The sequence below is a fragment of the Gossypium hirsutum genome, chromosome A04 (assembly GCF_007990345.1).
Source record: "Gossypium hirsutum isolate 1008001.06 chromosome A04, Gossypium_hirsutum_v2.1, whole genome shotgun sequence".
In the NCBI taxonomy this organism is placed as follows: domain Eukaryota; kingdom Viridiplantae; phylum Streptophyta; class Magnoliopsida; order Malvales; family Malvaceae; genus Gossypium; species Gossypium hirsutum.
Window position 1 is genome coordinate 72752571 of NC_053427.1, and position 24371 is coordinate 72776941.

Consider the following 24371-nt stretch of genomic DNA (forward strand, 5'->3'; position numbering starts at 1 on the left):
GATGATACGCAAAAATGCATTTTTTATTGAAATAATAATATTTGGACATATGCCTATTTCATAAAAGGATTCTTATTGCCCCTAGGCTTAGAGAAATAAGCTTGTTTTGAACATTACTCTGACTTAATTCTAAAAGTTACAGGGATCTCCTCTACGGTCCAATTGTTCAAAACAATCCCAGGGATGTAAGGGAGAATTCTAGATAAATTCCCTTCTTCAATTTTTTTCTCATATATAGCATTAATCAAAACTCTGTAATATTTCTTCTACCATTTTCTTTCTCGTCATCTTCTGTTCGGGGTAGATAGTTCCTCCCGACACAAATGTTCTAGATAAATGAGGAAAGGTTATTAGTTCCTATTTGACCTCCTCACCGCGCAGACGCACATTTCTTCTCTATTGTTTTTTCTTTAACTCTTTCTTCTTTTGCTTCGCATATGGCTTAAATCCTAAACCAAAGCGGTCTTATTTTTCCTTTAGCACCGGTACCTCAATCCTTTCTTAGAGGCATTTTCCAAGTCCTCTCCTTGGTAAAGCTCCTTTTCCGACCATCAATTGCAGGCCCATCTTCGTGGTTTTGGATATTTTAGGCATTGGGATCTTGTTCCCTTCGACAAAAAATGTAGCGTTGATAAATTCTAGGGATCGAAAGGAACATTCTATCACCTCATCATCCGCACCTATGTATGGTACGTCACTGGTAACGGATGCAATGATGCCTTCCTCTGTGTTTATCGTTACCAATCTACTCTCAATCACCAACTTTAATTTTTGGTGTAGTGACGATGGCACTGCTCCAGCTGAGTGGATCCACGGCCTCCCCAATAGGCAGTTGTACGATGGCTTGATGTCCATTACCAAGAAGTCCACCTTATATGTATTTGGGCCAATCAAGAGAGGTATCTCGATTCTTCCCATCACTTTTCTTTCAGTACCGTCAAATGCTCTTACTATGTTTTGACATGTCTTCATGTGAGAGCTATCCACTGGCAACCTATTTAGCGTGGAAAAGGGCAGGACATTCAATGCTGATCCATTATCAATCAGTACCCCCGGCAACGTGTATCCCTTGCAACGAGTGGTGATATGTAGGGCCTTTGTAGATCCCATACCTCCAGGTGGTATTTCGTCATCGTTATAAAAAATAAAATTATCAGCGCTGATGTTATTGACCAGACGATTGAGCTTGTTGACAAAGATATCATTCGCAACATATGTTTCAATTAACACTTTCATCAATACACTGCGGTGAGTCTCTGAGCTCAAGAGCAAGGCTAGTATCGATATGCAAGCTGGCTGTTTGTGCAATTGTTTCACAACGTTGCACACGCTGTGCTTCAGGAATTTTAAGAATTTCTTAGTCTCTTTTTCAGTTACAGGCTCATTGACAGGTGATTCTGGTCTGGTTGTCTTCTCCTTTTTTTGTTCAACAACCACATATTTTCCTTTAACTGGTTTTGCCTTTGTGTTCGGGGTATAATGCCTTTCACTGCGTGTATAGAAACCTTCGTCTTGACCTTCCTCTGAAGTGCTAGCCAGGTTCTCCTCTCCGAGGATCGTCATGTTACAGTCATAGTTCCAAGGAACCCTCTTACTATCTTTATAAAGGAAAGCAACGGGCTTCTAGATTATGACCTTTGGTGCAATTGATGCTCTGACTTTACTAATTCTTGGTCGTGATATGATTACCACCGGGTGATTGACCCCATGGACTTTATTAGTTGACCCTCTTTCTGAAGCGCACACATCTTCTCCTTCCGGGCCCTCAGTATACTCAAAGAATTCAATTTCCTTATTTTCCATCAGTCCCTGTACCAGTGCCCTGAATTCATTGCACTTTTGGATCTCATGACCCTCTTCGTCGTGGAATTCACAATAGCACTTTGCTCATTCGGGCTTCTCCCTTAAGTTTTGTGTAACTAAACCTTCTTCTACCATTTTCTTCCAAACCCATCTCAACGAAGTCTTTACTTCCGATACATCCATCTTGTTCTCCTCCCTCCATTTTCAACTATCACATTTACCCCTTTGTCTAAATGACTGGGTAATGGATTTCCTACCATATTAGGCCCTATGGGATCATCGAACTTTATAATTCCCATCTTTACGAACCTTTCGACAATCTTTTTGAAGGCTGTGCCAGTTCTCAATCGTGTACCCCGAGATTCCTGCATGGTATTTGTATTGAGTGTTTGCGTCATACCACTTAAGGAATGGAGGTTGTATGGGTTTTAGGTAAAATGGGGACATCACATGCGCATCGAATAGATTTTGGTAAAGCTCCCTATACGTTATCGAGATCTGCGTGAACTAGACTCTTTCCGTGTTAGGCCTTGGGTTGGAATCTTTTTTTGCGAAGCCCTGATGGCTAGTAGTCACTGACCTCGGCTGGCTCACTGTGACTGGCTTGGAATAACCCTTATTGTATACGCTCGCATTGTTCACCTCATTTTCTTTCCTTCTCGAAGCTGATCTCTTGGCACTTTCTCCCGCTTCAATTTTTCCACATCTTATCGCTTTTTCTATCATCTCCCCAGACATTACTATGTCTGAGAAGCTCTTAGTAATGCTTCCCAATATGTGGTTAATGAATGGGGCCTTTAGGGTATTGATAAAAAGCATGGTCGTTTCCTTCTCCAGGAGAGGTGGTTGGACTTGCATCGTTATCTCCCTCCATCGTTGGGCATACTGGCTGAAGCTCTCACTTGGCTTCTTTTCCATGTTTTGTAATGTAATTCTGTCAGGTGCTATGTCTATAACATGATCGTATTGTCTCATGAAAGCTTGAGCCAAGTCTTTCTACGAACCAATTTGGGTACGACTTATCTGGTTATACCACTTGGCCGAAGACCCGATCAAACTGTCTTGAAAATAGTAAATTAATAGTTGATCATTGTTAACATATCCTGTCATCCTTCGACAGAACATCGTTATGTGAGCCTCAGGGCAGCTAGTCCCATTGTACTTTTCAAACTCCGGGGTTTTAAATTTTAGTGGGAGCGCCAAATCTGGGACCAAGCTTAAGTCCTTAGCGTCGATCCCGCAACGGTAATCAGCAGTCTCCATTGCTTTGAATTTCTCTTCAAGCCATTTACATCGGTCATCAAGTTGTTTTGCCAGGTCTACTTTTCCTTTCTCTATTTCTGCCACGTCATCAAGGTCCAGGACAACTAGATTAGTTGGATTATCCCCGGGTTTAGAGCCCGAACCTATAGGAAAATTCATCGGTGTCGAGGCACCGGCCTGGTATTGTTGGGGCCTGATAGTGATGGGTACCCCTCGTGGGTGCACCTCCAGTTGTGGTTGAGTATTTATCAGAGCAAAGCCCAGAGGGTAGACAGGGTCTTCATTATCATTCCCCATAGTGTTCTTCCCTTTTTCACGTTCTCTAGCCAGCAACTGCGCCAACTGGCCTATCATATTATTTTGGGATTCTTCCATTTTTTCCCTTATATCTTGTTGTATTTTAGCCAGTTGCTCTTGCATCTACGCTTGTAATTGCTCTTGCATATCCCTTTGCATTTGTTCTAATCTTTCTAATCTCTGATCCATTGCTTTGGTTTTACGACGGGTATTGTAGCGGTATTCGGTTGGTTGATTCTTATTGCTTTCCAGATTAACTAAAAAAATTTTGTTTAATTAGGGTCCTTTTATGAAACTTAATGCACATGATGAAATGAAAATTAATGAAATGAAATGCAAAAAAGGCGTTGATTCTGATCTAATTTCATTAGAATAACTTTACTAGAAGAAAATTTTCTTTACATAGAGCGGATGATTACATATACGACTTTGCCCTAATACCCAAAGCCTTAACTTTTCTAAGAAGCCAAGCCAAGTTTCAGCCTCGATCTGATTCTGACTCCATGCTTTAAGCTTAATACATCAGCCTGAACTGCCAAGGTTTGCAAGTGATCGGCTACCTCCCGAACCTGAGCCACAGCTTCGCCCATGACATAATCTCTATCTCTGATCTGATCTTGAGAGTGGTGAAGCTGTTCCTTACAATGGTCGTTGTTTGCGTCAAAAAGTTCCACTCAAATTTTGCTATCTTGTAGTACAGTCTCGAGTTCCTCTATTTTTCCTTTCAATTCTTCGATCTTGCTTAGACTAGCCATCAACTCAATTATGGAGTTACAGCTACGATACAAATGTAGTGATTTTTGCAATTCGGCCACCCAAGCTCGTAACCTCTCTCTTTCGCTTTGGCCCTCCAACAAATTCTTTTTTAGAGCGTCCTCTCGCGCTTAGGCATCTTGAAACTTCTTCTCCCAATGATCGGCTCTAGTCTTCTCTTCTTTAATCTCTTGACGCCATTGCTCTGATGTTTTACCTAAATCGGCAGTTCTTATCAACATACGCAGTTCTTATAATCAGTTTTCAGACTATCCAAATCTTCCTCGGCCTTGTTCTTTCCCTTCCTTAATTTCTCGGCCTCTAGCTTGTGGATATCGATGTCTAATCCCAACTTCATCTTTTCCTCTTCTAACTGCTCAATTTTTTTCCCATTTTCGAGCTCCTTTTCTCAAAGTATTGCTTGATGATCTCTAACTCGGAAGGGATAACTCGTAAATGTTCTTCCATCGATCGAGTGTTCCCTTGATTCAGCCTAGGGATGTTATCATTGACTCTCTTACCCCACCACCATTCATACTCGGGGGTTGTCATTGGGCCCGCGGTGAATCCTTTCATTCTTCGGGTTTGGTTCCAAGCATCTGATATCTCACGAACCTTCTTCTTATAATTATTATCCTTACAAGAGAACTCACATTGAGCCAACCCTTGTGTCACCGGTATAAACTGCCTTGATCGATACTGCCTTAACATAAGTAATGGAGTGTATCCAATGGTTCCCCATATTCTAGCTAGAGGGACCCAGTCAAAATCACCATACTGATATAAGATCTCATCGGGGATCAACCATGGAGCCCTCCATTTAACATCTTCGCCTTGCAAATTCTGGAGAATAACTATCCATTTCTCTTCTGAGATGTCGTCTCGCCTCAGTGTAGCCACTAATTCTCTTAATGAGGAATAGTCCTTAGAGAAAACTCAATAGGAGACCTTTTCTACTTTCCAAAAGTGGTTGTGGAACCAAGCCAACAATAACTGCGCACATCCTATGAATCTTTCTTCGCCCGTCCTTTGACATGCGTTCAAGGATCTGAAAGTTTCTGCAAGGATTTCCGGACATGTGTGGTCCCTTTATTAAGTTGATCGAATAGGTCTGAGACTGCCTCATCTACATGTTCTAATGCCTTAGGAAAGACGACCAAACCATAGATGCTTAAGGCAAAAACATCAACCCTCTTTTATATATCTAGGTATGCTAGGATCAAGTCCCTCAAATTCCTCCAAGGAATACACTTACTATCCCCTTTCTGCTTGATTCGGGTTGTAACCCCTTATTTGCTCATCCCCGTGGTACTCATCAATTTCTTCAAAAAAAGTCAGGACATTAACAGGTCTTGAATAGGCCCTGTCGGCCTGAATCTTCGGGGAATTAAGTAAAGCCATGTATTCCTCCATAGTAGGTACCAAATCGATTCCTCCAAAGGTGAAGCAACTGTAGGCAGGATTCTAGAACTACGCGAGGGCTCGAAACAAGTACTTGTCCACCTTTACATCGAGCAGATAGGGTAGGTCATCGTAATTACAGTAAAAAAGCTGCTTGATCTCATCGTTCCTACTATTTCATATCTCCTTTAATTCTTGCAGGTCGTTCTGAGTCACACTAATGCGAGTGAAATCCCATAACTCTGATTCATATCCCTCAGTCAAACTATCTCTTTTCTCTTGTTACGTCCTCTCAGACCACACTCGAACGGCCGCATTATCCTCCACTCTATCAAGAAACCCTTTTTTCATGCTAAGCTTTTCTATCTAGTAACCGAACGTGAATCAACACCTTTTTATGATGAGATGTCATGCAATAACAGCAAAACACAACAAGTCAGTATTAAAAACAAAGAATAGAACTCAAAGCAAAAAGGAAATAATCAAGCACCTATTCGGGTAACCACTAGGGTTTGATGTGGTTCTACCTAGGGTAGGCTCTTAGGGCTCATTACATGTACCTGAACTAGCAGATTCATCGATCCTTACCCATTATAGGCTCATATGGACCAAGTTCGATTCAGGGGAATATATTTCCCTACGGCTATACAGAGATAAAAATCTCACAAAGACGTAAGTACAGATGTATCCCGAAAGCGATCCATTATCCTATACGGAGGTGAAGAACTCACGAAGGAATAGTTTCTCACTCCCACTTAAGAGGGTAAAATTGACAAATTTATGCGATGTGATGTGCAAAGATACATCAAAAGAATTAAACCACTAAAGCAAGCATATTATGAAGAAAACCACGAAAGTAACAGATAACATGCAATGAAGTAATCGTAAATTTAAAACAGATTTTTAATTTTCGACAAAAAACAAAAATTAATCAATTTATGGCTCGACTCTCAAAATCCCCAGCGGAGTCGCCAAGCTGTCAAAACCATTTTTTGAAAATGGGAATCGACTTTGTTTGAAAGTGAAAATTAAAACGGGAGTCGCCACCGATATTTATTAGGTGTGATCGGATCACCTTTGTTTTAATAAAACATTTTAGTTTACTAAAACGGCATTTTTGGTCTACGAAACTCGAGAGAAAAGGTTCAGGATTCGATTACGTGAGAGGAAGGATTAGCACCCTTGACATGCCCAAAATTGGTATCAAATTAATTAGTTAAAGTCTCAATGTCGAAAGTTGAAAATCGGGAACGGATTTGAAATACAATCCTTTTTTGTTAATGTCGATTTTAAAAAAACGATTGCTAAAGATTTTCTCATCTCGAGATATCAGAGTATCACATCCTGTAAGTTAGGACACAATACCGTGAACTCCCGAGTGCAAGTTTATCATTAATTTTAATTGGAAATTCGTGTATTTTAAAACTCAAAAGGATATTTGGCTATTTATAATTAACGAGAGGGCACAATTCCTCGATGTTCCAAAGCGCGAAACATTGCCTTATTTTGAAATTTTCATTTTGAAATATAACAATTATGATATTTAACAACGTACATTTATTTTGTTTGAAATAAAATAAAACGATCTAAGTTGGATAAATGTGTTGGGGTTTAATTCGTGAGGCAATGATATGAAATACAATATAGTAATGAGTGTGGACAATAATACCTGAATAACATCACACAAATGTACGACAATAATATGAAAATACAAGTGAACAAATTATGGTACATACAATGCCAATAATGACTCAACATACATTATTTACATGCTAACATTAGCAATCAAAGAACAATAAAACATATTTAACAACCTAAAAAAAATAGTATAAACCGAATCAAAATAAGTAAAACGTTAAAACTATTTAAAAAGATAATAAATAAGTTTGAAAATAAATAAAGTAAAAGATGAATTTTTAAAATCAATAATGTATAAAACAAGTTAAGAAAAGATGATATATATATAAATTTTAGAATAAATAATATACATATATGTACATAAAAGTATTAAATGGGTAATATATAAAAAACTTATAATGAATAATAAATAGAATATTTAAAATAAATAAATAAAATTTTAAAAGGTATGTAAAACAATTTAAAATAAAAAAAGTTTTAAATAAATGACACATGAAACGATTTTAAAATAGAAAATGGTACTTTAAAGTAATGAATGTAACAGTTTATAATGATTAATATGAATAATGTTTTTAGCATAAGATAAAATAATGTAAAGTATTCAAAGAGATCAGTAAAAACAGCATGTGAAAGGCTTAAAATAAACATGCAAAATAAAGAAATATAAAAGAAACAGTTTATAAAAGAGAAAATAAAGTAAATAAGATATGTATATATTTAAAATAATTGACACATAAAAAAAACCTGGAATAAACAAAAATAAAACAGTTTAAAGTAACAGAATCAGGGATTGAATCGAAATCAAGTAAAAATTAGAGGGGCGAATTTAAAAAGGGAAGATTAAGGCCTAAATGAAACTTGCATAAAGCCACGAGGGCCAAATGGGAAATAAGCCCAAATCTTAAAATGCATCGTTTCACGTATCCCCGCTTCGAAACTGGTCAAAGGACCAAAATGTATTAAAACCAAAATGTGGGGCCAAATTAAAAAGGCAAAGAAAATCAGCATAGGGTGAATCTATATGCACTGAGAAATTTGGAGGGCCATTCGGGCAAATACCCCAATACTCGGAAACACGCGGATCCCCCTTGGGTAGGGGTCGGGTCTCGCGTTCCCCCCTAAACGGAACCGTTTTGAGGCATGTGGGAGGGCCAAAACTCTGCCGTTTTACGTGGCTGTTAAAGCTAATTTTTTTTTATTTTTTTTATTTTTAGCTCCCATTTTTAAAAAAAAAACACAGAGAGCTTCTTTGCTCTCTCTCCCTCTCCTTTTCTCCCCTGCGGCTACGGTTTTGAAACCCATCATCGCCACCGTTGTCACGGCGCCACCACGAGCGGAGGTTGGGCGGTGCAACTCCAGGACAGTCCAGGTAAGTGTTTCCTTCCCCTTTTTATTTATTTTATACCCACTTTTTTTAAAAATAGATTTGTAGTAAAAAAAATGAATAGAAAGCAAAAATAAAAGAAAATCGAGATCAACCTTAAACTTTTGTTCTGCTCTTTTGATTAAAATGTGCGTGTAAAGAATTTACAAAGGAAGTGATTCGGCTTTTATAGTTGAGTTAAGCAACTCTCTGTTTCTATTCTTTTTTGTTTTTTTACTATTTATTTCTTCTGCATGTTCTCTGTTGTTGTATTCAATTTCTTTGCAGGTGTCAGAGAGATGCCAAGCGCGTGGAAGAGGTAGCATTCGAGGAGTGCGACGAAGCGACGCGCGTGGTGGCTCAGCATGCATGGGGTGAGCGGCGACTGAAGCTTGAAGGGGATAGGGTTGCTGAAATGTTTTCTTTGTAATGGGCTAGTTGGGCTTTAGGGTTTCTAGGATTTTGGGTCTGAAATGGGTTTAGGCTTGGGTTGGTTTGGTTTTGTAAATGGACTTTTATTTTGGGACTTTTATTTTAGTTTGTTTGGGTTTTTTTTTTTTGTGTTTGTTGGTCTGGGCCAAAATTGGCTACTACACCAACCACACATTTATTAAGCTCTAATGGAGTGTAAAAATAATGAATTGTAGATTAATTAATATAAGTGAATCTTTAGTATATATTCCACTTCCCACACACACATATAACATGGTGTACACTTTTTGAGGAGCAATGGAGAACGAGAAAGGTCTGTTAATACAACAACAATGGTATTTTAATAACAGTGGTTAGTTAAATAGCATTTAAAATGAGAGGTTATTTGGGGAGAGTTCATATCAAATGCACAACTGAGAGTTTAGTAGTGAATTTTTCTTTGAGCTAAGTCGTACAGGGGTAGATGGTCCACCAAATTATGTTACCAATTTGCTTATATTTTTTCTAGTATTTGTTGCTTTGTTCATACCAATACTTGTAGCCTCATCACATACCAAAAATAAGTTTCGACAATTTACAATTAAACATAGTAGCATTTGGTATCAGAACCTTTCATGTAAAGTAATTAGCGTCTGATAATTAATAATGGAGTGTATGAAGGAAAGTTGTTTGACTATATGTCCACAACTCTTGGATAGATCCAATTATGTCTACTGAAAATTTCAAACGAGAGATTTATCAGATCAATTGGTGAAAAAGCATGAAAAGCTATGTTGAATTGATAGGATCCACCTCACACTATTGAGAGAACTCCAAAACCTAAAGTAAATTGGACTATTAAAAAAGATAAGACTATTAAATACGATTGTAAAGCCTTGCATGTTATCTTCAATGGGTAGATACTCAAGAGTTTAGAAGAATTTATGGATTCCTCTCAACACATGAAAAGCTTGGAACATTTTAGAAACCTCCCATGAAGAAATTACACGCTACTTTATATATGATATTTCTATATTTTTATTTTTACTTACATATATTTATATTATATTTTTTAATTTTTTATATATTTATTTTCACGTTTATATATTTAATAAAAGAACTTTATATATTTAAAAAAGAAAGTCACTTTTTTGAAAGTAAGTTTAAAAAAAGATTAGAAAAAAATAATATACTTTTATAATGGGTACATACTTTTAATTATCAAATTGAGCATGAAAAATAAGTATATTTTAAGGGTTAAATTGTCAATTTGTCAAATTTTTGAAATTGACAGAGAACCACAAAAGTGAAAAGATGGCTTTTTTTATAAAACTAACCCCCAAAATAATTAATTACTTAAATGACTTATTTTTGATAAAATACAAAAATAATTCAAAATCTACAGTAAAAGTTGGTGGAGCCAATGTGTTTGGCGCTACTAACATGCCATGTTAGCAGTCTGCATTAAAAAATTAATTTTTTAGTAGAGCCATGTAAAATGGCGTCACTTGTATAAATATTAGGAAAATACTACGATTTTTAAAAAAATAGGGGGCTTTCAGTAATTTTATCTTTTTCTGGTGAAGCGAAATAATTTGACGCCACCGAATTGTAACACCCTAATCTATTCTATTGCCTATTCAAGTAGCCTGGATTTTTTATTTTTTTTTTCATTCGTTGTTTTTTTCGATTCTTTCTTTCATTTCTTTGTCCTTTTTCTTTTTTTTTAATTTTTTATTTACTTTTTTACTTTTTTTCTTATTTTTCCTTTATTTGTTTGATTTATTTGTTTATTATTGGTTTTATAATATTTTAAATGTTTTATAATATTATTTTTTAAAATTTTAAATATATTTTTAAATTATTATTTTTTAAAATTTTTAAAATTATTTTTAAAATTTTTAAAAAAAAAATTTAATATTATAAAACATTTAAAATATTTTATTCTTAAAGATATGACCTTTCAAATTTATTATTTGTTTTATAATATTTTAAATGTATATTTTAAAATTTTAAAAATTATTTTTTAAAATTTTAAATATTTTTTAAAATTATTTTTAAATATTTTCAATTTTTTTAAAAATTATATTTAAAATTTAAAAAATAATATTTTATTTATTTTTCCTTTATCTTTTATTTGTTTATTATTATTTGTTTTTAATTTTTTTATAATATTTTAAGTATATTTATATATTTACTGTAGATTTTTGGTTATTTACGTATTTTATAAAAAAGGTAATTTATGTAATTAATTAATTTTTTAAGTTAGTTTTATAAAAAAAGGCTATAAATAATTTATGTAATGTGAAATCAAGAAATTTAAAGGGACATTTTTAATAGAAATAAAAAAACAGAGGACCAAAAAATAAAAAATAAAAGTGAAAAAAAAGGAAAAAAAAGGTGAAAATTGAATTGATTGGAAAAAAATAAAAAAGGATTTATTTTTTAAAAAAACTATGGCTTTTTTAAAATATATATTAACAAATTAAAATTATATATTATGACCCGCCACATCGTGTCAATGACATCAACAATTTGACTAGTCATTAGCTTAATAATTGTTAGTTAAAAAAAGAGTAGAAGAACGTCCTATTTAAGAATGTGGAATTTTGGTCCCCCTTCAAATATTTTGTAGAAGAAGAAAAGAGAAAAAAAAAACTAGTAAGTTATTTATAGTTTGTATTTTGTATTTTATATTTTATAGTTATTATAATATAATAATTAATTATATTTAATTTATGTAATTTTTTTTAAAATTATGCAAATATCAAAATATCTTCTAGAGCAAATACGGATCACACTTCATCGAGGATCAACGAAACAGTAAAATTAATTATAAATTAAATAAAAAAATTCATTTTAGCTTCTCGTTTTTTCTTGCTAAGCACTACTTTGCTCAACATGTTTTGATTGTATGAAACGATCTCTATTAGGTTGTTATTACCTCTTTTTAATTCCTTTTTGTATGAAATTGATCTCTACGTGTTAGTTATAATTTTTTAAATTTATGACACATTTATAAATTTATATATATATTTTTTAATATGATGACCTTTCTGTTTAATTTTGCATTGTTATTGTGCTTGGTTCCATTTGTGGGGTACAAAAAATTTACATTTGTCTTTAACGAGTGAATATATATATATTTTAAAAGCTATTGTATGTGAGATAAATTTTCGAATTTGAATATGCCTAGTTTAATTATATATAAAATTCTATGTATTATTATAGATATCGATTCAATAAAAATAAGTCTTTTTTATTTTTTTATTTACCCATATCGCCTATGGTTTTTTAAGATATTATTGTTTTTTTATGTATTTTTTGTAGTTTTATGGTTGCCTTTTTGTTTTAATGCTTAAATATGATTAGGGCATAATAGTTTCCTTCAGATTGTGAAGATTGACTAGTATAGATATTTCTACGGGGACAGTTGCTCTAATTGTGGTCAATTGTTCTACATATGGTGCAAAGATTTGGATAGACCTGTCATCTGATATCCATGTCGTTCCGAATTCTTGTTGTTGTTGGTCGACCTTTGACTTTCCTACGTAGTGACAAATCTGACAACATCTCGAATGCAGGTGGTTGCACTTCTCATGTCGATATATCTCTTAATACGGGCAACTTGTTACCCCAAATACACAATGTACGTTCAAGTGTGTACACATCGTCGATATATTATTCGACATTTAAACTATACGTAGCACACGCTGCAATCACATGCGCACATGGGTACCATAGTGTTTGGAGCATCCCACACTCACATTACCTGTTTCGGAGATCAACTTCGTAAGACCGTGGTAGGATTCCCGACCAACGACCAATGTATTCTGTCACTCGAAAAGTGTCCAAGTTTCAGGAATATAGTTCTACATCCATTGACCTAGCCCTTTGAGCGTTCATTTTCATGGCATCCCTGATATTTTCAACGTGCACGTGTCCTGCCTCCAACTATTTTCCTTGTTTCAACCCCATTTTTGGCATTAAGGTTGCTAGCCAATAAAATGTGGCTGAACAAACTGCTGAAATTGGTAAGTGACGTATATGCCTCAAGACGGAGTTAACGGTTTCAACGAGGTTGGTCATTATATGATCGTATTGGGTACCCCTCGTCAAAACATTGAGCCTATTGCCAGGGCTCCATGCACCCAACCATTGTCTGAGAGAAGGTTTGGACCCCGCCATATCAGTCTTTAACCTCGCCAACTTATGTCTGAATTGGTGTGCTTCCAGCTCGTATCCTACGTATGTATTCCGATAAAACACATTACCATCCCAATTAGGAAATGGACTCAAAATATTTACAAATACAAATTTAAATATGATATTTTTACCTATGTTCACGATTTGTTTGTACTAGTCTTTGTTCTTGTACTCATTGTGGAGGTTGACAACAATGTGATGAATACAGTAGACGGACCTCCATGGAACCTCGGATTGCCGAATTGCAGCAACAAGGCCCTTCGAGCTATCGATGCAGATGTTGTCTTGCCTGACAACATGCCTCCTTAAGTTCTGAATGAAATATGTCCACGATTCAGAGTTCTCTAACTCCACGATGGCGAAAACGATCAGTAGTACATTTTCATTACCATCTTGTGCAACTTCAATCAGAAGTTTTTGCGTGTATTTTCCATAAAGTCATGTTCCATCAACTTGCACTAGCAGTTTGCAGTAGGAGAAGACCCTAACACATGGACCAAAAGTCCAGAATAGTCGACGGAAAACTCTTCTCCCCAATTCTAATTGTCCATTCAAGCCTCTATAAGGTAATGTTTGCTAGTCCAGAACAGTTCTTGGGACGTACTCTACCATTGGTGAAATCCAACCCTAAAGTTTATTGTATAACTCATCTCAGCCACCGTACAATTGTTGCAAGGCCATTTTTTTTGCCCACCATGCTTTCCTGTACAACACTCTGCACTAGAATCGGGCTTGCATGTCCGCAATCAATGTTGAAATAGGAATGATTGGGCTATCTTTAACTAGTGGCATGATGCAGTTGTAAATACTTTTGGCATCTAATTTTCAGTAGTCTTGAGACATACGTGCGACAATGCATGCATGACGCCTTTCTAATTTTCGTATTTACCATTGTTGAGTCCTCTATATAAATGCAGCTCGAACCCACCAACCACACCCATCGTCAGCTCTTCAACATTCCCCAACATATAATGTTAGTGTAGACTTGACAACTATGTAATCAATCGACAACTTCATTTTGTACTATTTTGTAACACCCCTTACCTGTGTCCTATACCGGGACAAGGTACGAGGCATTACCAGACTTAAACACAAACAATCATGTAAATCGGACCATAAAATTTCATTCATATTTTAAACCATTATATCATATGCACATAGTCCCTTATTTGGGTCTACGAAACCCAAAACATACTTTAGAAAAGGTTTGGGACTAAATTGAGAACTTTGGAAAGTTTCGGGAAAACTTAAATTTTTTTTCTCATGAAACAGGGTCACACGCCCGTGTGGACACAAGGGCACGCTCGTGTGCCATCAACACGCTAGTGTCCTCAGGACGTGTAACTCTCTTTTTATGACGTCAGCAAATAAATTGAACCACACGGCTAGGCCATACGCCCGTGTCACCAGGCTGTGTCTCTCACACGGTTGAGACACACGGCCGTGTCTCATCCCGTGCCGTTAACTCTTAGGCTATTTTCCAAGCCTTTTTGTCACCCTTACATGCACACACATAGACATGGATCCAATGGCATTCAACATCCTCAATACTGATACAAACATATCATTTACCTATCAACATACATGTGTTGCACATTCTCACATTAAACCAAGACTAGTCATACCACAATTATCTTTGTGCCAATTTATTTCAACTTATCATCAAACTTTCACGTTCAAAGCATTATTGCTTTATCTCCTTATTACACATTTAATTCATGGTCATAAAACATGCTTTCAACACACATGACATACAACTAGGTCCCTATACATGCCACTCACTTGATATTTCTAACATATGTATCAATACTCCAAAGGTATTGGCTTGATAATATGATACTGCCTCCGAAGATCTCCAACACCGAGCCAACCTAACAACACTAAAAGAAATGGAAAGGAGGGAGTAAGCTTTAAGATTTGTAAGCTCATATGAAAATAATAAGCAATGTATTAACATGCTATTTTTCAATTTCTCTTTATTTATTCAAAGTCCAGTTAAGCTATTTTCTCAAGTCATAGTCACTAAATTATTTATATCTAGAGCTACAGAACTCCAAATTAAGATCTGATAATTTTATATGAAACTAGACTCACATATATTATTACCATAAAATTTTTAGAATTTTTGGTTAAGCCAATAATTATAGTTTATTCTTTAAAGTCTCCCCTATTTTGTTGTTTGACAGCTTCGACCTTTCTTCACAAATATTTATTTATCTCTTAGTACGGGATTCGGATAATTTTTTGTCTAATTCTATTGAAAATATAATAATTAAAGACTTATTCGTATTAATTCTAACCCATAATTATTTTTTTATAATTTTTAGTGATTTTCCCAATTCAGAACAGGGGATTCCGAACTCATTCTGACTCTATCTCACTAGAATTTGAATATCTCATAATATTAAATTCTTTTGCTTGCACCGTTTCTTCTATGTGAAACTAGACTTAATAAGCCTTCATTTAATATTTAATTTAGTCTTTAATTGTACTTCCACAATTTTTGGTGGATTTTCAAAGTAGGACTACCGCTAATGTCCAAACTATTTTAGTACAATATAATGATACCATCATAAGATTTTCATGAAATTACTCTTATAAGTATCACTTATTCATTTTCATTCTTATCACAAGTCCATGGGTTTTGAGTACTTACTTGTGCTATCATTTAGCACAACACTCGTCCAAACATGACAATTCATAAGCATCATAATAGTATCATATAACATAAATGAGTTTATCATGGCAAGAACCTTTTTATTTCATTTCTCATATTAATCTCGTTAAATTTTCTCGGAAATTTCGATGGATATCCCATGTACCATCAAATCGTACAAGTGGTCATTTCAAGTACGCACTCCCGCAAACCTCGTATCTTACAGCGGGATTACCAATCCAGGCTAAATCCCCCGTAGTATAAACTCATAGAGTAAATGTCAGGATTACCAGTCCAGGCTAAATCCCTTGTAACAACAATTACTCTCATGAGCTCAGATCTGAATTACCAGTCCAGGCTAAATTCAGACCCTAATCGGATTACTCATCCGGGATAAATCCATATTGCACCCATATTCTTCGGGAGGCTAGATCACTTTACAAGTTCATGTTCGTCAATTCGTATTTTCCCTTTCTAAAAAGCACATTCTCGCAAACCTGCTTTTTTACAGCGGGATTACCAGTCTAGGCTAAATCCCCTATAATATAAACTCATAGAGTATTGTTGGGACTACCAGTCCAGGATAAATTCCCTTTAATGACATATACTCAAATAAGATCGGATCTGAATTACTAGTCCAGGCAAAATTTAGAACCTAATTCGGATTACCCGTCCGGGCTAAATCCGTTCACACATATTCTTCGGGAGGGTTATATAGGGATTGGATCACCCGTCCGGGATAGATCCTTTTTACCATCAATTCCTTTTTAGGAATCCATCAAATATCCTATTTCATTCAACCGAGATTTTTTTTCCTCTTATTATCAATCATGTCAATGTTTCATAAATTTTCATACATTGAACATTCAAATCATATTCTTGTCAAGAACGTACATTTATCACATAATCATCATGTGAGCAATTAACATACCTCACACATTGTATTTACTTACAAATGGACTTACCTTCCTTTTCACTCTTTCACAAGTTATCCAACTTAATAAAACATCATGTTATATCAAATTCTCAATATATTCAGCTATTATATAGTAAGCCATCAATGATTGAACCATCAAACATTTCATGTGCTACTAGACATATATCATTGTTCTCACAAATTTTATTTATCATTCTTTCATCACTTTTCAATATATATTAAATCATGCCATTCATGCAATAATAATATAGAATTTTCAATTCAAATATAGCAATGCAATATTATTGACACACAAACTTGCCTCAGCACCAAAATAGCAAAAAGGAACCTAACCATCGATTTTCCATTTTTCACCCGATCCAGGTCCAATCCTCGTTTTTCTTGATCTATAATATCACATTTCTTCTAATTATTAGTCACATTATTTAATGTGATCCAAAAATCATATTTTGGAAAAATTACATTTTTGCCCCTAAACTTTATCAAAATTACACTTTTTCCCTAGGCTCGTAAAGTGATTTTTATTCAATTTTCTCACTCTATTGGCTTAGCCGAACCATTTCCATAACTATGGAAAACTACAATTCTTATCAAAACACCCTTTTATGCCATTTTTATAAATTTTACAAAATGGTCCTTTCAAACATTTTCATCGAAAATCGCTTAGTAAAAGTCGTTTATTTAGCACCCAACACTCATTTTCTACTATTATACATCAAAATGAATGCATGTCACACACAGGTCAATTTTTAAACATGAACCCTAGTTCAAATTAATGGTAGAAATAGATAGATCTTGTTACGGGGATTGCAAAAATGTAAAAATCATTAAAAACGGGGCTAGAGCGGACTTACAATCGAGCTTGGAAGCTTGAAAAACCCTATACATTGTTTATCCATGCAAGTTTCAGCCAAGAGGTTGAAGATGGACAAAAATTGGCTTTTAATTTTGTTTTTAATTCATTTTAATAACTAAATAACCAAAATACCCTTAATGAAAAACTTTGGAAACATGCCTAACCATGTCCATTTTTCTCCACCAACTTAACCAATGGTCTATTACCATATAAGGACCTCCAATTTAAAATTTTATAACAATTGGACACCTCTAACATGTATAACTCAACTTTTGCACTTTTTACGATTTAGACCTTTTGACTAAATTGAATGCCCAAACGTCAAAATTTTAGAACGAAATTTTTACGAAATCATTCCGTGAAATTGTAAACCATAAAAATATAATAAATATAAAAATTTTCCTCATCGAATTTGTAGTATCGAAACCATTATTCCAACTAGGCCCAAAATCGAGATGTTACATGTTTGATGGCAAACATAAAGTTCACCTTGTTCTCGAACTGTTGCCCAACGAACAACTCCTCCTCCAACTGTGAATTTGACACCAATTTATGACCAGGTACTATATCAGCGTACTCAGGGAACCTGGATGCATGTGCTGCATTTGGATCTACGTAAAACATGTCGCCCTCGGGTTCATTTTGTAAAACAATATCACAACTCAGGTTACTGAATGAAGGGCCGTGAACATCTTCAACCTCCTCTGGGCCTTCATCATTGATATCGTTCGAAACCTCATCAACATCAGGGTCACTAAAATCTTCAACGTCCTGATCAGAATCTTCACTATTATTGGTCATTTCTCCGACATTTGTGTAACACCCCTAACCTGTATCCGTCACCGAAACAAGGTTACAGAGCATTACTAGAGTTTACAGATCAATTACAATTAATTGTTGTCATTTACTATTTATTTTCGAAAATAAATCACAATCAATCATAATGTCCCTCATATGGGTCATCGAGGCCCAAAATACATATTAGAGTCGAGTCGGGACTAAACCGGGATCACAGAAATTTTTTTACGAAAACTCAAAATTTTTCTTAGGTGCAAGGGACACACGCCTGTGTGGTCAGGCCATGTGGCTCACACGGCCAATGACACGCCCATGTCTTAGGCCGTGTGGTATTCAATGTGAGGCACACGACCGTGTCCCAGTCCGTGTACATACCCATGTAACTCTCTGACTTAGGTCACACAGCCAGCCATACACCCATGTGTTAGGCCGTGTGGTTAATTTTAATTTTTGAAATTTAGGTTCAGGTTTAAGACGGCCAAGACACATGCCCGTGTCTCTGCCCGTGTGATCAATTCTGAGCATTTTGTTTCTAACTTTTAAGATGCAGGGGACACTCGGCCAAACCACACGCCCATGCACATGGCCATGTGTCACACACGGTCAAGACACATGCCCATGTGGACAAAATAAAGTCATTTTTGCCAACAACCTACAGCAACTCTTGCAAACATATACCGACCAATTCAAGCATTATAACCAAGCCAACTCTAACATCTAACATGATATATTATCACATGCATTCATGTTTATAATCTTACATTTTATATACATACTTGTTTAACATAACTCAATCAAACCATACTAAACATATATGTAATTACCATGATATAACCTTATAAATATACCAATTCAAACCATCACTAGCCATTCCAATGGCTAGATCACAAACAACCATTTACAAGCCAATAATTTGTCAAGTTTAACATATACAAGCCATTATACCAAAATATGTTTACTATTTATACCAAAACGAGGTGGTGGATATTGTGATGATACTCCGACCAATCTCTAACCTTTACGAGCTTCTGAGCACTATAAAACAGAAGAAAATAAACCTAGTAAGCATTTAATGCTTAGCAAGTTTGTATATCAGGAATTAAACTTACCAATCATATTAATTTAAATAAACATAACAATAACATGCTTCCCAACAAATTGGCAAGTTTACCTATTTACATATGTTCAATTAAGCAAGTTAGTCACATATTCACATGTACATCAAACAAACATGGATGAGCTCATCATACTACAACCTTTCTGGTATTTCAGAATCATTTGAGACATAGTTCTTTTATTCTCATAATTTCTCATGACTGGAGATTTATCCGTTGAATTATTGAAATATCACCACAGGAAAATAGGGCTTTAGCGGCGTTTTTAGTGGCGTTTTATCAAAAAACACTGCTAAAAACAGAGCAATAGCGGTGTTTTTTGTTAAAACGCCACTAAAAACAGAGCATTAGCGGCGCTTTTGGTAAAACGCCGCTAAAAACCAGAGCATTAGCGGCGCTTTTGAAAAAACGCCGCTAAAAACCAGAGCATTAGCGGCGCTTTTGGCAAAACGCCGCTAAAAACTAGAGCATTAGCTGCGCTTTTGGCAAAACGCCGCTAAAAACCAGAGCATTAGCGGCGCTTTCGATAAAACGCCCCTAAAAGTCATATAATCCCTAAAACCCTAAACCCCCAAAAAATAATAAACACTAATTTATAACCCCTAAAACACTAAGCCTCTAAATCCTAAAAACCCCTAAACACTAAACTATAACCCCTAAAACCCTAAACTCCAAAAACCATCATATGGATGTTGATGTGTATATACATAGATATTAATGTAAAAGCTTATGTTCATAATAAATTATGGAATTAAAACTGAATGGGGTTTGAAACGATATCACATACAATTAAAGAATTTCAATTTGAAAGAGTGTAGCTTAAAACTGAATGGGGTTTGAAAGGGAAGAAAAATGTCTAGACCTTTGAAACATGAACTACAATTGAACAACATTGGTGTGTTGGCATACAAATTAGACGACATGTTTGATGGTATTGGGATGTCACCCAACTGTTGACTGAGTCTTAGCAATTAACATTCAACGCCAATTGTGAATTGTGAATTTATTTAAATTTTCATATATGGATGTAATTTAATTATGATTTTAGGGTTGTTTTAGCAAAAATTAATAACTAATATTATTATCTAAACATGAATTATCATCAAATTAACTCTAAAACTTGAATTATATACTAAAAAATATCAAACTCGGGTACCAAATTATACATTAAACCGAAAGAAAATATAAATTATTATTTTGGTTTTTATCTTTTCAAATAAGTAAAAAGGAAATTAATAGCTTCGACTTCAATACTATATTCAAATCAAGCAAAAGTGACAAAAAAAGTCAACATTTTTTTATAAAATCTAACACTAAAAAACAAAAATTTAAATTAGTATTTTAGGCTTTGTCTACAGAGGAAATTCGTATAATCAGCATTACATCATCAAATAAATTTTACTAATTCAATAAATTAGTATTTTAAGTTTTGTCTAAAAAGGAAATTCATATATTCAAACATTTTTTATTCAATGAAAAACTCAGCAAAAAGTAAACAATAGTGGCGTTTTTATATGAAAACGCAGCAAAATATATTTTCCTTCAAACATCACGCGTTTTATCCCCAAAATTTTCCCCCGTTAAACCCTTAATTTTTCCCCCGTTGGTTCCTCTTATTCTTTCTTCCATTTCAGGTGCCTTAAGAATCGCTCCCTCCCTCCTACCACATCCACTCACTCTCCCCTACTATGTTGTTCGTCTCTCTAATTACAGCCATTTAATAAAAATTTTAGTCTTTTTTTATAAAAATCCAATTTATAAAAATAGTAATAATAAATATTTTATAAAATCATTTGACTAATAATTTTCACCAGACAAAACAAGGGATTTTAAGCAAAATAAATAAAATGATTTTTTGTGGTGTTTTTTTTTGAAAAATGCCGCAAAAGATAAGCAATAGTGGCATTTTCATAAAAATGCCACAAAAAATCATTTTACTTAGAACAAAACTACGCCGTTTTACTCTACTAAAAACCTATTTTGTTTCTCCTAAACCACAACCCCGAAATCCCTTATTAATTTTATCCCCAAATTTTACCCATTGGAACGTCTAAAATTTCCCCCTAAAATCTCCCCCTAAAATCGGTATCCCCAAAACATATCTAATTTTTCCCCCAAATCAAAATCCCCAAATCAAAATCCTTCCACCATTTCCGTGTCGCCATACTGATCCCTAATCCTCAGCATCTCTCTCACTGCATTTCTTGCTTCTCTAAATCTCCATCTCTAAATCTCCATCCCTTTGATTTTCGCCGAAATCTAGTAAGTCTAAGTTCAAATCTTGTATGGGTAAGCTAATCTTTTTCCTTTTTTGGGTATTTGTGGGAGATTTATCTTCAATACATTCAAACTTTGAACTTTTTATTTAATCTATTTCTGTTATGGATATTGCATTTTCTCCTCATTTTGTAATCTTTTACATTTGGTTTTTGTTATCTGTTCTCTTCTCAGATAGTTTCATGATTGCAGATTTTAAGAAATTTAAAGGATGCTTTCTAGCCATTTCAACGTGGTACTGCTGATAGTTTATTCTTAAAGGCAGCAAATGCTGCTAACTGTATAGATAAATTTAATGGCTTTGAAGATAGATATTTTATCTATATTTCAATTCAATCTGTATTTAGATGTTATTTTGGTGTTCTAGGTTATGATTTCACATTTATTTCATGCAATGGGTATCGACTTGCATCTGCAAAGGCTGCTCAACATAGGCTAGATCGGGGTGTCTGGACCAGTGTTCATTTTGGGGATATGGGGCGTGCTTTATCTGGTATGATTAGATGGTGTTGCATGAGTAAATACTTTTTTATTTTAGGTATCACATATCAAGATCATTAAATGTAAAGATAATTGAAACTTATTATTGTGCGTTCCTTCTCTCGTTCTCATTCCTTGGAACAGAAAGGGTTCAGAAAATTATTTGCACTATTTCCAGTTTTAGCATTCGATCTTTCTTCCTTTTCTTGTCAGTTCAAAGCTTTTGGTTTCAGCTATTAAGTTCATTATCGTTTTTCTCCGCTTTTGAATTTCCTTTCTCAAACCTACTTTAGGTAAAATTTCGTCTTCTTTTTGCTCATAAAGTTGTATGGCTCAATGCATTTCTGATGTAATGTCAAGGTTTATGTACTTCTATTATGATGAAATTGTTACCATATTTCCAACATGTGAACGCTTTATTCTTCTAAAAACCAATCCGAAGGAAATGAGAGATTATAACATTCTCCTCTATCATTGTGGATTGTACGAGCAGGCTCTGAAATTTCTCAAATTGTATCAAGACATGAAGGTAAGTTTCATGGTACACCTTAATATGCAACTTCAAACTCTGTTTTGAAGAATTGGGACAAACATGTTTAGTGAACTATTTTCAGAGTTCTTCCGCACAAAATCCGTCAACAGATCCAGTTAGCAACCCAGAAGAAGATGCTGTGAAGAAATTGATTGTACGTCTCAATCTCATTGCAATGGAGGAAGGTTGGACTCGGCCATGGTATGTCAGAAATTATCTTGGCAATAACTCTGAGCCATGGTAAGAGCTTCATACATTTTCCTGTGGCGTTTTAAATTTCAACATTACCTTCTCCGAGTTGGATGGTCAACTTAAGAGTGAATTTATAGAAAATGAGTTCACATGTCCCTTAACTGTGCAGTTTAGGATCATAATACGAACCTGCACGTAGCATAAGACGGATTGATCCGTATTAGGATTCGACCTAGGCATATTGCAAAATGATGAAATAAGGTAATAGATAATTGCATTTGGCCTTGGGTTCTAACATATGGTTAATTTAGTATACGAGTTTTTTAGGCTACCTTAGTAGTATTACCTTATCCATGTACAGCAACAAAGATTTTGTTTTGGCTTACCTTAAATGGTTGTAAATTATTGTTATTTGGACCTGTTGTGTATTTAACAATGTATGAAAATAGAAAATATGAATACACCACAAGCTATTAATATCAAACCTATACAGTAACCACTATCAAAAATATTGAATAATAAGGCTGCTGATTTCATGGCAAATATGAGCAGAGCAGCTCCCTTGGGTCTGATTGTGTTTGTTGAGCCGTAGAGTCGATTTTTCTCCATTATATTAATTGGAGTTCCTATTTAGACTTTCTGGCTGGATTACTGTTTTCTTTTATAATAAAAATATTTTACTTAAAAGGAAAATTGTTTTATAAGCTGTGGAATTTTTTAACTTCATTAGAGAGTTGACAAACATCTACAAAATTTTGTTTATGGACATGATCACTCATTTATCGTTTTCCAGCTTTGGTCATAGTTGATGAGATTGACATGTTTGATAGAGCAGATGTATCAAATTTCCATCTAGATCTTTATTCTTTCACTTTGTTTTTGAATGATATTTTTGAAACAGTTAAAGCTACGCTGGTATGGTTCGAAATCCGTGTTGTTGCTGTAGAATACAAGGCCTTATTCAGAGGTAATTCCTTTTAGAGTAGTATTATATTTGTTTGCATGTCCTTGTTGTGTGGTTGTCTATGTTTTGTTCAATGCTGCCAACTAGATTTAGTATTGTTAGATATGGCACATAAGAGTATTAGTTTCAAGGTTGTATCTTTGGCTTGGAGAGAAATGATAAGTTTGATGTGCATCCCCTGAACAAGTATGTTGTTCAGGGGAATTAATAGCTGAGTGATATCTTTCATGTGTATTTGGATGTGATTAAATGATTAGAGAAATCATTTTTTTATACAGTATCAAAAACCCTTGACAACATAACCACTATCATTTTGATGTTTAAATTACATTTTAAGCTATTAATATGCTTAAATTACATTTTGATGTTTTTAAAATTAGCTAATAATTTATGAAACGTGGTAATTTTAAATTAATTTAATTTAATTTA

The 24371-nt window shown here is 34.6% G+C and overlaps 1 protein-coding gene and 1 long non-coding RNA gene across 2 annotated transcripts; both read left to right on the forward strand.

Annotated features, from left to right (window-relative positions):
- The first annotated feature begins 8199 nt into the window (after positions 1-8199).
- Positions 8200-9195, forward strand: LOC107949367 (uncharacterized). Its single transcript, XR_001697728.2, has 2 exons — positions 8200-8524; positions 8807-9195. It is a non-coding gene; the product is annotated as an uncharacterized lncRNA (long non-coding RNA).
- Positions 9196-22184: 12989 nt separating this feature from the next.
- Positions 22185-23045, forward strand: LOC107949368 (uncharacterized). Its single transcript, XM_016884059.2, has 2 exons — positions 22185-22783; positions 22869-23045. Exons 1-2 carry the CDS (start codon positions 22583-22585, stop codon positions 23028-23030), a joined length of 363 nt encoding a protein of 120 aa, XP_016739548.2. The 5' UTR covers positions 22185-22582; the 3' UTR covers positions 23031-23045.
- The last annotated feature ends 1326 nt before the right edge of the window (positions 23046-24371 follow it).

Coding starts and splice junctions, on each gene's coding strand:
- LOC107949368 (XM_016884059.2), top strand. CDS start 22,583: ATGGCTCAATGCATTTCTGATGTAATGTCAAGGTTTATGTACTTCTAT. Junction 22,784..22,868: donor AATTGTATCAAGACATGAAG/GTAAGTTTCATG, acceptor AACTATTTTCAG/AGTTCTTCCGCACAAAATCC.